At 53.3% G+C, this 14,776-nt stretch overlaps 6 protein-coding genes across 6 annotated transcripts; 2 read left to right on the forward strand and 4 right to left on the reverse strand.

Annotated features, from left to right (window-relative positions):
* Positions 1-378: 378 nt before the first annotated feature.
* MYCGRDRAFT_111039 (uncharacterized protein) lies at positions 379-1,968 on the reverse strand (the record flags this gene model as incomplete). The annotated part of the gene is made up of 2 exons (XM_003849085.1): positions 379-1,722; positions 1,809-1,968. The coding sequence occupies 2 exons, from the start codon at positions 1,966-1,968 to the stop codon at positions 413-415; spliced, it is 1,470 nt and encodes a 489-aa protein (XP_003849133.1).
* Positions 1,969-2,922: 954 nt separating this feature from the next.
* MYCGRDRAFT_24587 (uncharacterized protein) lies at positions 2,923-4,062 on the forward strand (the record flags this gene model as incomplete). Its single annotated transcript, XM_003848820.1, has 1 exon — positions 2,923-4,062. A coding segment is annotated over one exon (1,140 nt), but the record flags the coding sequence as incomplete, so codon positions are not given.
* A 264-nt stretch (positions 4,063-4,326) lies between these two features.
* MYCGRDRAFT_111040 (uncharacterized protein) lies at positions 4,327-5,605 on the reverse strand (the record flags this gene model as incomplete). Its single annotated transcript, XM_003849084.1, has 2 exons — positions 4,327-5,484; positions 5,597-5,605. 2 exons carry the CDS (start codon positions 5,603-5,605, stop codon positions 4,327-4,329), a joined length of 1,167 nt encoding a protein of 388 aa, XP_003849132.1.
* Positions 5,606-7,137: 1,532 nt separating this feature from the next.
* On the reverse strand, positions 7,138-8,469 carry MYCGRDRAFT_48833 (uncharacterized protein; the record flags this gene model as incomplete). The annotated part of the gene is made up of 1 exon (XM_003849083.1): positions 7,138-8,469. The coding sequence occupies one exon, from the start codon at positions 8,467-8,469 to the stop codon at positions 7,138-7,140; it is 1,332 nt and encodes a 443-aa protein (XP_003849131.1).
* An 827-nt stretch (positions 8,470-9,296) lies between these two features.
* On the reverse strand, positions 9,297-10,699 carry MYCGRDRAFT_49251 (uncharacterized protein; the record flags this gene model as incomplete). The annotated part of the gene is made up of 2 exons (XM_003849082.1): positions 9,297-10,147; positions 10,201-10,699. 2 exons carry the CDS (start codon positions 10,697-10,699, stop codon positions 9,297-9,299), a joined length of 1,350 nt encoding a protein of 449 aa, XP_003849130.1.
* Positions 10,700-11,743: 1,044 nt separating this feature from the next.
* Positions 11,744-14,159, forward strand: MYCGRDRAFT_29807 (uncharacterized protein; the record flags this gene model as incomplete). Its single annotated transcript, XM_003848821.1, has 3 exons — positions 11,744-11,863; positions 11,913-12,113; positions 12,273-14,159. Coding segments are annotated over 3 exons (2,208 nt in total), but the record flags the coding sequence as incomplete, so codon positions are not given.
* Positions 14,160-14,776: the final 617 nt, after the last annotated feature.

Consider the following 14,776-nt stretch of genomic DNA (forward strand, 5'->3'; position numbering starts at 1 on the left):
CGAATGGAGGCGAGGGAGCCAATTATCCTGGTGTTTCGACGACGACCTACACATCGGAGGAGCTTGAGAGTATGCTGGTTACGGTCACCGCTGGAGCGAGTCTACTGGGAAGGAACGGAGCTGCGGCTACGACCTCTGGAGCAAGTGAATCGTCGTCGTCTGCTACGGCTGAATTGACGACGTTGACGGGAGGACGACCGCAAGAAACTGGTACGGCGTCCTCGAGCGTTTCAATGTCGTCGACGAGCTCCGCGGGTTCGCAGGCCACGGAAACGGGTGGTGCAGCAACAAATGTTGGGTTGATGGGCGGTGTACTGACAGCGGCGTTGGGTGTGATGGTCTGTTTGTAACAGCGGTCTTTGGCACGGAGCAGGTCCGGTCGATCTAATGATGTAGCATTGATTATCTTTTGCTACAACGAATTTCGCCTCCTCCTCGCTATAGGTAGCATCGGCTCTCCCTCGATCGAACCTCTGAGACTGTTCATTTTGCTATCGCCAAGTCTGGCAGTCATCTTTTTCGCCAACTTCACGATGGGCTCATCAATGAAAGCGGTCAGATACTTCGAGAGGAGCAGGTTCGGAGGCAACACGATACCCACGCATACCAGAAACCGCGTGCTCAACCCCATCGGACCAATGTCTGGGATCCACCATGCATAATCCCAGCGAGTCCCTACGAGTGGGCTGACAACCTTACCACCGACAAGAGCCATCAGTCTATGTCCGACGGTTTTCTGGAAAACGAGGTGGCTGAGGTACAAAGCGAAGCTCACTTTCCCCAGGAATCTCATCGTTTTCCCAGAGAAACAACGCTGGATCCATTCTAGGCGGAGGACACCGTAAACGAAGAGCAATGCACCCCAGCTTTCCCAATATCGGTAGTATATCGATTCGTCGTAAGCTTTTGGGATGAGCTTGCCAAGAGTCATATAGCCGGGAGTCTTTGTTGCGTATTCGATGTGACTGGGTCTATGGGGCATGGCTAGCAGATACCAGCCAGCGAAGAAGATTGTGTGCAATGCGAAAGATCGATTTGCTGGTGAGGTCGTCTGGAGCAGCCGAGCGTCCAGCTTCCACACGTCGTTCACGGCGAGAACAAATCCGAAGACGAAGTCCGCCATGCTCCATTTGAGTGCCAATTGTAGGGAGATCGCCGCCGCTACGAAGAGCAGTGCTGTCGGTATGAGCGCTCTCCCGCGTCTCGAACCCGGCGCGATCAAGGAGTACAGTCCCAGGATCACAAAGATCAACATGCTGCCCTTGAGCTCGACTGGGATCGTCCACATGACCATGTTGTAGGGAAACCACCAAAGGTTATTCTCGTGCTCCTGGAACGGATTCAGATACTCAGCGCTGCGTGTGAGAGCGACCCATATTTCGGCGAAGAGATTGTCTTGTAGAGGCAATTCCTCCACCGGGAGGATGAGTCCGGGTACGTGAAGGAGGAAAGCGTAAAGAAGTGTCACCGCCACGCATGGTGCATATAGTCGGACTGGACGACGCAGCACGGCGCTGAGCAGTGACCATTGCGTTGATTTCTGCTGTCGTAGCTTTTTCAAATGGCCAAGGCTGAGGACGTAGCCGGAGAGTACGAAGAAGATGACCACGGCAGGGTTTCCGCCGTGCCAGAGAATGTTAACGAAGGGCAAGGAAGCAAAGTGGTGATGGCCTTCTTGTCCAAAGCCAAACTCGTGCCAGCCCTCCGTGAAGTCGCTGGTCCCTGCAAGTGGAGTATGGTCAGCGTATGCCTCAGTCGCACCAGGGCAAGGCTATGTCCCTCTGCCTGCTTCATTTTTGATCGCGTACAGTGATGAATAAAGACTATCACCGCGGCGAGACCACGGAGGCCATCCAAGTAGCCTGTCGAGGATCGTTCGTTCAGCGGAGACGGCTCGTTCAGATTCGAATGCGCATCGTCCCTTTCATGCGGTCGTGGAGAAAGTCTTCTTCCATCCTCTTCTCCCATGTCGTCTACCATATGCGAATATTCACGCCGTCCGGGCCTGGCGTGTGTTCAAGGTGTTCTGACTCGTTGTCTTGATCTCACATCGAAGAACGACTTGTGCCAGCAGGTCGCCAGCAGCATGCCGGATTTGGCCATGACCCCCGTATGTACGATGAGAAGTCTCGACTCTCCGCTCGAGGAGTCGTCCGGTCCGAGAACCCGAGGTGTTTAACATGGTTGGTGGCACGGAGCTACAGTAAGGTACAGTAGTACCGAGTTGCTTCGACCAGAATTTGCAGCCCACGAATGTCCACCGCGGGCGCTTTTGGTCCACCGCATTTCCCCGCATACCTTATTACCTCCTACCCCCTAGTCGGTCACGATCCTGGTACGCTAAGATTGCGCTAGAGATTAGCTGAAAGCCTCGGGAAAATATCCTTCATCCTGGAACTTGCCGTCCTACACCCCTGGACGTCGTGAGTCGCGCGCACGAGCTCAAGAGTCCTCCTCCCAAGACTGCTGGAACCGTTCATGATGGATCACAGGACGAATCGACCGGCCTGGAGTCGCTTGTCGCGATGGCATCAAAAACCCAAGCTGTTCTACGCGCCCTTGGCCTTGATGTGCCTTTTTCTGTTATTTTACGGCTGGCGATCTGATACTGTAAGCGAATCGATACACGACCTGTCTGGCTTCTCACCTGGACATGTTCAGAGTCCGGATTCGAAGCAGGCCGCAGGAATCGGCCATGTGGAGGCTCCGTTGCCAGACGACGTCAAAGTCGACCCTCCAAGCTTGAAAAATCCGAGCCTAGGAGACAAAACTGACGATCGTCTGAAGACGCCGGTCACGCATGATGCAGCTGAAAAGCCAGCAAAGAAGCCCGCAGGAAAGCCTACAGATCCGGCGCATAAACCGGGCGAATTGAGTCCACACGATGTCGCAGAAGCCGAATACTTGAGCGAAAAACCAAACCATCGAGAAATCTTCTCGCTAACCACCCGGGATCGGAAATACATGGGCGTGTACTGGAACGAAGAACTCGGTTACAATCCCAACCTCATTCCCCACCCGACGAAATCCGATCAACATATCATTGTTGCGCAGCACCTACGGCCAAACGCGACGGACGTGGACAGCAAACAGCTTGTCTGCTCTGCTAGCTTCATAGACGGCTCTATGGTGTGCGACAAGCATCCAGTGGATCTGGACACCGACCCTGCGATACTCGGCAATTGCACTGGTGAAATGGCATTTGGCAATTCGGGCACTGGGCCGCACGACGCGCGTCTTTTCTACGGACCCAATGATCCATTCCTGATGTACGGCTCGCAGTCCGTACACGCCTGCTTCGGGCAGTGGCTGCATGACGCCCGCATGGTTCTTGATGCGTTTGCAGTCGAGCGGCCTAAGGTCGTCCTCTTCAAGAACGCCACAGAAATTATGCGTCCACCTCCATGGCGTCAACTCGAGAAGAACTTTTTCGTCTTCTGGGACGGCAATGGTGCCCCGTTCGTCCACCACGACATCTATCCCAAACGAGTGTTTGCACAACTCGACCCAAGTGGCACCATCGGAGAAGATCTAGCTCCACAAGCTGCCAGCAGTGATGAAAGATGCATGGCCGCCTACATGCCCCATGTGAGAAAAGCCGGGGGAGAAGTCATCCATCAAGCGACCAACTCTCTGACCATCACGCTTTGCAAACGAGCGGACTCGAGCTGCGTTCCCACCGATGACAACACCTTCATCATGCACATTTTCCAGCACAAGGCCGGATACAGCTTCCATGTCGTCTACGAGCCCTACGTCATTCTCTTCCGCCGTACCGCTCCCTTTCAGGTGCACGCCATCTCTCAGCGTCCCATCTGGATACACGGCCGTGGACCATTTACGACAGAAACCAACGCGAACCGTTATTGGGGCAAGCCGGAGGCCGTCCCGGAAAACCATACCGAGTCGTTCTACGTTACTTCCATGAGTTGGAAGACGCCGGGTCAGAAGTACACCGGCTACTTGGACGATGTGATGTTCTTGGCGTTTGGTGTGGAAGACACGACGTCCGGAATCATTGATGTGAAGGCTGGAGACTTGGTGCAAGACTTGGCATTTTGTGACAGCGTTTTGTGAGGTGGGGGAGCACGGCTTGAAACGAATAGAACGGGTGGGATCTTTGAGCATTTTGGACGGCGTTAAGGAGGGTCAGGAGCAGTCCGATCATAGGAAATGTTGTTCATGTATCTTTACAAGCCAAAAGGTTGTCTACAATCGCTTTCCGAAGTCTTATCGCCTGGTAAACTCCTGTCTATGAAATCATGGTGGTTGGTCTGTATTCGCTACGCTAAACGCTGCAATCACTCAAATTTCTCCACGCTCTCATCACGCATCTCTCGCCTGCGTCGTCCGAATCATCTCGCTCTGCTGCTGCTGCGACAGCTTCGAGAAAGCACCAACATTCTCGTCCCACAATTCTACACAGGCCTTGTTCCAATTACATCGCTCCACCTCGCCATAGACCGGGTGCTTACGCCGTGGGTGCTTGGACGTCCATCCGGAAGCGTGGAAGTGATGCTTCACCAAGGCCCGAGAACCGGAGTGTGTGCCGCTCCGTGAGTGGCCAGTCCCAGCGGCGAAGGCCTCCGCAGGCAGTACCAGCGTGCCGCCTACGAGTGTGCTGTCGGACATGTCGTGGAAGTTCTCTGACCACGTCACTTCCCGGCCGATTGTGGCGGACATGTGGGCTAGGATGGCGTGGGTGAAGGCCGATGGTCCGGTGCCGGACAGGACTTGGTCGAAGTCGAGATCGAGGTCTGCGATGGCTTTGCCGGATTCTGTGGAGAGGCGCTTGAGCCATTGAAGGATGTCTTCGACCAGGGTGAGCATTGCTGGGTGGCCTGGCTTGGTGAGGAAGGTCCATTGGCAGAAGGACTGGGCTTTGGAGCCGAGTATGGGATGCGTGAGGAAGTCTGGCTCGTCGGTTTCAATACCGATGATCATGTCCACGGAGCTCTCCTCGAATCGCGAAGGTATGAATCTGGAAATGGGAGATAAAGCTTCCGCGTCGATGTCTGCCCAGAGTCCACCTTCCACATACATGATGAGGTAGCGGAGGAGGTCCGCTTGGATAATCTTGAGACGACCGTCGAGAGCTTTGAAGATTTTCACAATGTCTGGCCGGCCGAATCCTTTGGGACCAAAATGTTGCTCGACGTACGCAACGGCATTACCGTCGGTGAGGACCTCGTACCGCCAATCGGGATTCTTTGCCGTCCATGCTCGTGCTCGTTCGGAGTCTCGGTCTTCAAAGCTCAAGGCGTCCACTTTCCATGATTGCCACATCTTGTGAGGAATTATATCTGCGTGATCGAACCATGGTCGACGAGGGCCGGAGAGATGTGTGCGGCCGACGTAGAAGATGAAGCAGCAGAGGAGGAAAAGTACGAGTGTCCAGATCTTTCTGAGTGCTGGAGTGCTGCTTGAGGGATGCCACATTTGCAAATTGCCGTTGATTGTCGGCCTGCCCATCTTCAAGCAATTCTTTGAAATAGTAGAGCACAAGCCTGGTACAATGACGAAGGAGGAAAAGAGTTTGTGTGTAACGTATGGCAAGGTGCCTCATGTAAACGCAAGCTCGTGCGAATTAACATACGTATAGCATGATGTGTAGTGAGCATCTCCCTTGGCATCCGCGCCAAGTGCTCCAAATAGACTGAAGGGGAATCTCCGAACACATCATTCGGCATCGTGTCGTTGCTCGTGGGCTTTCCTCAGGGGAAGGTGTACCACCAGCCTGCTTCGCTCATGGTCCAGCTTCTTCGCGGGCAAAGGTCTCCCTCGGCGGTGCGATGTTGGCCAGGACAAGCTTGTGACATTGACAATCTGAACAAGCTTCTTGACATCGACAGTAGATTGTTAATCATACTGTACCGTGGAGCTGGCGCCGGATTTGCGACCAAGCCAATGAAGAGTGGTCGTGACCAGGATTGAGTCGAAGTCTGCAGTTTAGCTTGTGACTGAAACCGGGCTACGGCTCGTTTTCCCCACAAGGCCTTTCCCGCTCGATGGATAACCTAGTTGCGATTGAGGAACTGGAGGAGGTGTGGTCGGTGTGTGCGGGGAAGATTGTGAATTGAAGAATCCGATTGTACCGTGAGCAAGGATTTGTGGCTTACACCTTGTTCGTCCACAGTCTAAACATGCACGTCAGATTTAGGCTTGGTATGCTTATATATCGATCGCCGCCGGGGTCTGGAAGGTTCAGTCCGGACTCGTTTGCTCCTGAAGATCTTCGCGGTTTCGGGCCAGCACTCTCGATGACAACGATCTCGAAGGACAGATTGTGGATGCTCAGCTCGGTGCAAATTCCCCGATCGTTTTGAATTGCTTCCGATTAATTGTCGGTCAAAATTTAACGAGCTCACTCGTACATATACAACATGTCCCACTGCACGAAGTTGACGGCAGCTCCGAGCCGCGCTCACATGTTCGATTTCGCTTTGTGTCGATAAATCGACTAGCCATATCCTGGAAATCTCTCCTCATGCCTCGGCCAAGACTGTCAGATCTAATCTGCGATCGAGGCATCATGCACATGGCAGAACAACCTGGAGACGGCCGAGGTGGCACTTCGAAACCACTGCTGCAGGAGATAGCGATTCGTTATGCTCTCGGAAGACGCTGTCAGCTTGAGCATGTGATCCACGAATGCTGGAGATGCAGCTGACATGAGGACGCCACACTCCATGTATGAGACAATTCTGGGCCGAATGCCTGGTGTCGTGTGATCAATGCCACAACCACCGTTGGCGACATCAGGATCGGCTCCACTTATGGTATCCTTGCGATTTTGGTATCGTTGCTGCAGTCGTTGCATTGTCGAGTCCACCGAGGCGTTTTGACGACTGTCTCCACAGGACCTGCAATGGAGCAACAAGCCATTCCGCTCGGTGCCGCTGCGAGGACGATGCATTTGAGGAAGTACAGATCTCTTCGATCGCAAGGTTTGCGCTATGATCGCAAATCTGGCCGTCTGCAGAGCCTCATTATCATGGATGGGCAAGGGCTTGGGCAAAACGATGCGGAAACGAACCTCGTCCGCTCGTATCTGTCGGCAAGTTTGCGCTTGATCGGTGTAAACATCGATGCTGGTATCGTCTGTAGATGCTGTCGGTATACAGCCGCAATCTTCCATCATAATACAGAATCCCTCTTGGGCTCGACGTGCTTCCGAAACAGCCACTGTGCGAACTGTACACTTGGCTCATCCACCAATCTCGTGAAGATCTCTGCTAGATATATCGTCAGAGGAAAGAGGAAAAGCTGAGCCAGCAAGAAATTGGTCTCGATGCCGAAAATTCCCCAGCGCGGAAGCGGAAAACAATTGATCCACTGCGGTATCGTTTTATCCTGACCCCAACGCAGCAGACCTATGGATGCATATACACGATCTCCGACGGACCATAAGACCGGTCCGTGGACGAGATATAAGCCGAAGGATATTCGTCCGAGATACTGGCAAAAGCGTGTCTCGAAGAAGGAGCGAAGCCACGGGAGCCGTGGGATGGCGAGCATGATAAAGGTCCCGCCCCAGAATCGAAAGAACCAGCCCGGGTCCGAACATGCTCCAGGGACAAGAAAGGAAAGATAGTACCACCCAGGTGACTCCTTGAAATCCGCAAGCTTGTCGGTCGCCGCGGGTGCGCCGCCGAGGTACATGCCTGCCACGAGAAGGAAGTAGTACGTCTTCTTCGATTCCGTCAAAATGCGAGAGTAGAACTTGGGCAGCTCGTTTCTGGCGTGTAGCATTTCCATATCGGCGAGCAACATGCCGCAGACAAACAAGGCGCTGCCCCAGCCGTCCAGAAGGAACAAGAAATAGAAGATCAGAACACACTGAACGCGAAGGCGCGCGGAAGTCCCGAGTCCAGCGACGGCAACCAGAACCGTATACACAACCACGGACCCTCGAAACTCGTAGGGTATCGACCAGGCATGGAAGCTGTAATAGCTCAGAGCGATCCCAGCCCAGAAGTAGCTGAAACCTTTCTGATCCTTGAACCATTTGGAGAGCTCCGCGAGGTACGTCGGTTCGGGCACCATATCACCAGTGGGCAAGAAGTTCAGAAGATGCCAGCTCGTCATCCAGATGAAGGTGAGCCCAAAGACCGGGAGGAACAATCGTATCCAACGTCGGAACAGCGCAGATCCAACATTGTCCGCAAATTTGGCCATGTCCCGAGAATGGATAAAATTGAGTGGTTTGGCGGCCAGAACGTACCCGCTGATGAGGTAGAACAAGCCGACGGCGATATGGCCTCCGGTGAAGAAAATCCGAACAAACGGAAACGCGCCAAAGTAGTACTTTCCCTTGTGTCCGAAGGCATTTTCCAGAACCTGATGCTCCTCCATATGTGTCGCGCCAATGTGATGCAAGATGTAGACCAGTAGCGCACCGAAACCTCTCAAGCCATCGAGATACGCCGTGCGCCTCAAAGGAGGTGCTGAATTCGTCGTGCTGTCCATTTCACTGATCCGATTGAAAGTGCTGTTGAGCTCCTTGACTTGGGATTTGCAGTCGTCCGCTCGCTACCTTAGATTTCGGTCGCTCCAGTGATCGCGAGCGCGTTATGTGAATCCAATTGGGGCACACCTCGTATGACCGGAATCTGCACGGGCATCCATTCTTTGTTGGCGGACGTTTGACGGCCTCGAGTTCTACGTTCGAGTAGTTGCCTCTCCACGATCGGCGGGGCTCTGGTGGCAGTGATGAGTAAGGTGTGGTTCGCGACTTGGCGGCTATGTGACGGAAATTACTGTGGAGCCGAAGAGGAGTTCCGTGGGATTGGTGGCCGGATGTCTCCCCCCTTTCACAGCGGCACACGATAGATGTGCAGTCAATAGGAGAGGACCAGTCCAAGTGGATGTGTGAGACCAACCCGTTCCTCTTGGCCTTTCCAACCATGATCCCAGCTGCGAAAGATCTGGTTGGTCCGCCAGATGCAGCGGAAGGAGCTTCCAGACAAAGGCAACGCTCAAATATTGATGAGCCGAAGGTACAGCACTCGACGGCCGTTCAGCCGTGCAGTCCAGGCCGACGGCTGATTGTCGAAAGTTCGGTGGTTCGTTGCTCCCATGGCAGGTGGATGAAAGTGACACGTATCGAACAGCATTGACCACTTTCCAACGACAAGGCTCGCAGAGATTCGGATCATGAGTTGCTCCGCAGTTGCAACACCACATGGCCGGAAGACGATGGACGACATTGTGTCTCATTACATTGCACAAATCTGTTGGAATTACTCTGGTATAAAACTCGCTAGGACGCAGAACGAACAAAGAATCAGAGCCAATCAAGCCTCAGTCTGCTCTACCTGTTTATTCGACTCGCCCTCGCTTTCAATCGTCCAGTAGCCTCCCACTGCCTCGAACGCCTTGTTGAAACCAGGAACCAGCTCCTCCAGAGGTCTTGCCTTGACGTCAGGCATGAATAAGCACCATACAGGTTCGTCATTATTGAGTTGCTCCTTGTAGGGGAAGTAAGCCATGGCATCCCAGCCAAGAGCTACGTTGATGAGCTTATCGTGGTCTTCCTCATAGTCGCTCTTCTTGTAGGCTTGATAAATGCCACCTTTTTGTTCGCGTTGCCATTTCATGATTGGCTTTTGCATCGTCTTTAGTAGTCCGCCGTGCATGAAGAGAGGTCTGCCATCGGGGTGGTATTGCAAAAAGCTGTGTCCGCAGTAGAATCCATCGTCGCCTGATTGAGTGCCCACGCTGGTGACAGCCTTTGCGGGTTTGCCGAACTTGGTCTTGAGCGCGTGCCATGCGAAACGAAAGGTGTCCTTGTCGCCGAGCAAGAAGTCGAAGTAATAGCTCTCGTGGTATATTCCATTCTTGAGCACTGGGTGGTTTATGAATGCAGCCAGTTGGAGATGGTACCAGAGCTTCTTCTTGTCGACCAGCACCTGTCCACTCTCCATTTCGTATTCGTCCATGCGGCATTTCGTGTTCGTGATGGACCAGACTGGGTTGTTAGGTCGTGTGCGCGCGATGTCGGGCCAGAATATGCTTCCGTGCTTCTTGTACACATCCGACTCCCAAAGAGAATCCGGGGCAAAGATTGGAATGTTGTCGCTATCAAGCTGCAGTGGTTCGTCGAAACGAGAGTTGACCATCGCTGCGGTTTTGAGATTGTCTGAAACTCTGTGTCAGTGCCATGCAATATCACACGAAGGAGCTCGTAGAGCAACTTACAATGCGAACCGCCCTTGCCGTACATTGTTTGTATTATGTTTGACGGTGCAGAGAGATCGTTGAAGTAGATGTTGGGGTAGACCTCCCGAAACCTCTTCTTCTTCTCCTCGTCGACCTCGTCCTTCCAGTAGTGTAGCTCCACGGGCATCTGTGACCCCACATTCTTTAACGTCCTCAACAGCACATTGACTCGCTTCGGCTTTCTTCCGCCTACAATTACGATCCCCCGTCCACTGAATTTGTGCTTGTAATCTTTCCACTTCAGCAGATCATGCTTTATGAACTTGTGCCAGATCTCTCGTTGCTCGTCCAACTCTTTCTGCGGCCGTGCCTCCACCGTCCAGTTGGTGTCCGTTCCATACGACGATTGTCCCTTTGCGAACTGGAAATTGACCTTGCTTTCGTCCGGCCAGTTGCACGATGCGCCAGCTTCTTCCATGGACATTCCAGGGTATCGTATCACCCTGTCGAAGTGTTCGCGAAAGGCGTCCGGATTCATGATGAGCTCAACATTATCGACATATGGCTCGCTCATGTCCTTGTCCTCCTCCAATTGCGCCTGCTCTCCCCGATAGGACACGTCGTTGCTCCATAAGGTCATGAGATATAACAGTATGAGTGCGCCCACGAACACGGACGGTATCGGGTGTTGGGCGCATGTGCTGAACAGCCGTGGAACTCCTCGTGGCGCGAGCATTGTCGTCGATGCGCGGTGGCAGAATGGTCAAAAGAGAAGGAAGAATGACCTACCATGACTATTAAACATTAAAAGTGAAGAAGGCGGCAGAGGCGTTGCTCGAGTGTCCGCGCACTGCTTTCTGGCTTTGCGCAGTCGTGGGCGGTTGAGTTTGGGTTTAGGGGTCGAACCGCGTCTTGTCATGCGCGTACCGATGGAAGGATCCCCCTCAACGGAGATAGCCAGGCCATTGTCCACCGAGCTGTGGACTAATCATGTGGAGTACCTCCGCGGCTTGGCTGGGCTGACCTGGTTTCAAGTCCTCGTATACAGAAATGCGCATCGTATATCGGTTCATGACCGGGGATCGAAATGATGCAAAGTCAATCTGTCTAGTCATCAAGTAAAAAAGTCGACAGGACCTGCTACTACTCTAGAGGTGACGTTGTTACCAAGGGGGAACCCGAAGTCGGCTCATCTCCGGCAGTCCACTGTATACCGACGACCTTGAGAATGTCTGCCGAGTCTAAGGTATCTAGTTTCGTTGTGACAATATTGTCCATCAATTGACCATTGTACTCCTTTCCGTCGCTGGGTACGGCATACCATGTATCGTAGCGATGCTACCTTGCCAGACATACCCCGCTGATGACGATCTCCACCATCCTTAGATGGACTCTGTCAGCACACGTACTGCAGATGTGATCCCTTGAAGATCGCGAGATGATGCTCTCTTTCGGCGCCTCCCAGAGGCTGATTACAATCACCTTCATGGGCGTCATGCTCTTGATATTGAGTCTCATCTATCTCTTCAGTGGTGATAGAGTCTCCGCATTCACGGCAAGATATCACGACAATGCCGGTGTCTTGCGGTATGTTGATCCCAAGATCGGAACGTATGGAGTGACACCAAATGGCAACGGTGGCATGATTCCGTCCGTGTCGCCGCCGTTCGGCATGACGAGATGGACGCCTCAGACTCGCGAGGTCAGGAATTTGATTTGGACTGGGAAGAAGTACGTCTAACAGATGGCAGAACTTCATAAGTCAATGCCCGTACAATGACATGGACGGTCACATCCATGGCTTTCAAGCGACACATCAGCCTGCGATCTGGATGGGAGAAAGCGGACAAGTTGTCCTCAGTCTGGGCGTTGGCGAAGTGAAGCCTCTATTTGTTGAGCGGGCGCACAAATTCCTCAAGAGAGACGAGCGAAGCACGCCGTACGTATATGAAGTGATCATGGAGGCTGAAGCCATCGAATCGGGCTTCAATCTGACGGAAAGCATCTATTCGCCTGTGCCAGGTGGTGCTCAGCCGGTTCCGGGGGATGTCCGACGGGGAGCGAATGGCAGGGTACGAAGAGACATACCAGCGCAGGCCGTGGCAGTGGAGGATGTGCCAGCTCCGAGACAACATGCTTCGTCCGCTTCCAGAGGAGCTATTCACGTGGCTTTGACTGCCACTTCTCACACCGGTTGGCTGCTCGTGGACTTCAAATCATCAGATGAACCTTATATGTTTGTTCAAGCCACGCGGAAGAATTGGACCGGACAAATCGCAATCGACCCGGATAGGCGAGAAATCTCTGGTAAGAATCCTCAGCGACAGGATTATGCTCTTGGTCCTTTGCCGGCGTCTGGCTTCTCCGGGTACTTTGTCTCTCGGTTTTCCGAGCCCTTCGCCAGCTATGGCATCACGCACGGCAAGAATTTGAAGACCGGAGGTCGCACCGGTAAGGGAGAGGACCTTGGCGCATATGTCAGATTTGCTGGGAACTGCAAGTCGGTGGAAGTCCGGACTGGAGTCTCATTCGTGAGCGTCGAACAGGCGAGAAAGAATCTTGACCTCGAAGCCCCGAGCTCGGTCACATTCGATCAGGCGGTCGAGAATCTCAAGGATGCTTGGTTGGAGAAGATCGGCCGCGTAGAGATATCGGGAGTTAACAAGACCGATAAGGAACACGATCCTCGCACGATATGGTATACTGGACTGTTCCACGCCTTGCAGTATCCATCGGACTTTTCCGAGCCGACGGGCGCAAGCAATGGAGTCACGGGAACGTTCTATAGTGGCTACACAGACAGCGTCCATACCGGGAACGATGCTTATTACCAGTCGTGGTCTATCTGGGACACGTTCCGAGCAGAGCACAGCCTGCTGACCATGTTCGCCCCCGACCGAGTCAACGGAATGATGAATTCGCTCGTGCAGATCTACGATTGGGCCGGACGTCTGCCAATGTGGGCAAATGTTGTCGAGACCAACATCATGATTGGTACGCATGTCGATGCAGTCATTGCCAACGCGCTGGCTCGTGGTTTTAGAAATTTTGATATTGCGAAAGCTTGGGAAGGTGTCAAGAAGAACGCATTTGAGCCGCCTATCAACGACACCGAGCTCTTGTACTATGATCGCGAAGGACATACTCCCGATGAGGTACGCGCTGGTCTCACAGCGTACATGTCGAAGGGATACGTGTCGAACGACGGATGGGCTGAAAGTGCATCTCGTACACTGGACTACGCTTTCGATGATCACGCCGCTGCTATTGTGGCCGAGCACGCAGGGGACAAAGAAACTGCTCAGCAACTCCACAAACGAAGCCAAAATTATCGCAACGTTTACAACTCTGAGTCAACCTTTATGGAAGCCAGAAACGACAATGGGACCTGGGCGGGTCGTGATCAAGGCTGGACCGAAGGCGACGACTGGATCTACACCTTCAATGTCATGCACGACCCTGAGGGACTGGCGGAGATGATGGGTGGTGCATCGAGGTTGAAAGCCAAGCTCGACGAGTACTTCCATGGCGGATACAATGACCACTCGAACGAGCCATCTCACCATGCGCCGTACATGTATGCGGCTGTCGGCTATCCATATGCAACGCAGAATCTCACTCGTGAGATCGCATACGCCAATTATAACGCAACATCCGCCGGATTGAGTGGCAATGAGGATCTTGGACAGATGAGTGCGTGGTACGTCTTCTCCGCTTTGGGCTTCTACCCCGTCAATCCGGCTTCGGATGAGTATGTTGTTGGATCGCCATTCTTTGAAAAAACGACCATTCGCTTCCCTGCGGGCGCTGCTACAGGCGGAGTTGGCGGTACAGAGCACACGCTCACAATTAGTGCCCCTGGTGCTCCGTCGAAGCCGTTCGTAAAGAGCTTGAAAGTGGATGGAGTGGTGGTGGACAAGCCTTTGTTGCAACACTTGCAAATTGTGACGGCGAGTCGGATTGATTTTGAGATGGCTGATACTCCTCAGTCTTGGGGAGTACTGCATCGGTAGTCCTGCGATCGTATGATGCATTATATCATCCATGGGCCGACGCATGTAGATGTGCCGAGACCTTGGTTCCGTCTTGAGCCGAATGCGTGTCTTGGACCGGTTCGTCCTCGTCATTCGCTTCGCGACCCGCGGTCGCGACCCGACGGTGCCATTTCCAATCTGTTGAAAACAGACGAAATGAGTAGATCACGCGAGCAGTCCGTGGCCACAGACTTTTTATATTTATGCATCTCTGTATCCCTGTCACAAGCCTTGAATTCACTCAAACGTTGTCGATCGCCGCGGCCATGCGAACTTTCAATGCCTTGGCTTTGTACGGATGACGTCGACTCGCACGCGTTTCCTTGATGAAACAGCAACCAAGCTTTGAGGCGTCGAATCAAGCATTCAGTGATGTCGTCCTCGGCCTTTCCCAGATGACATCCCACCAACACCCCGCTGTGCCTTCTGCTTCTTGGTCGTTGTTCCAACGTCGCGCGCATATCGAAACAATCGTCTTTCCGCAGTCAAAAGACGGACGCCGTGATGATTGGCAAGACTTCAGATGTGGGCGGCGCAGAAGAGCAGAAGAAGCACAAGGTTGCGGCAGAGTCTGCGGAGGG

Source organism: Zymoseptoria tritici, chromosome 10, assembly GCF_000219625.1.
Source record: "Zymoseptoria tritici IPO323 chromosome 10, whole genome shotgun sequence".
Taxonomy (NCBI): Eukaryota; Fungi; Ascomycota; class Dothideomycetes; order Mycosphaerellales; family Mycosphaerellaceae; genus Zymoseptoria; species Zymoseptoria tritici.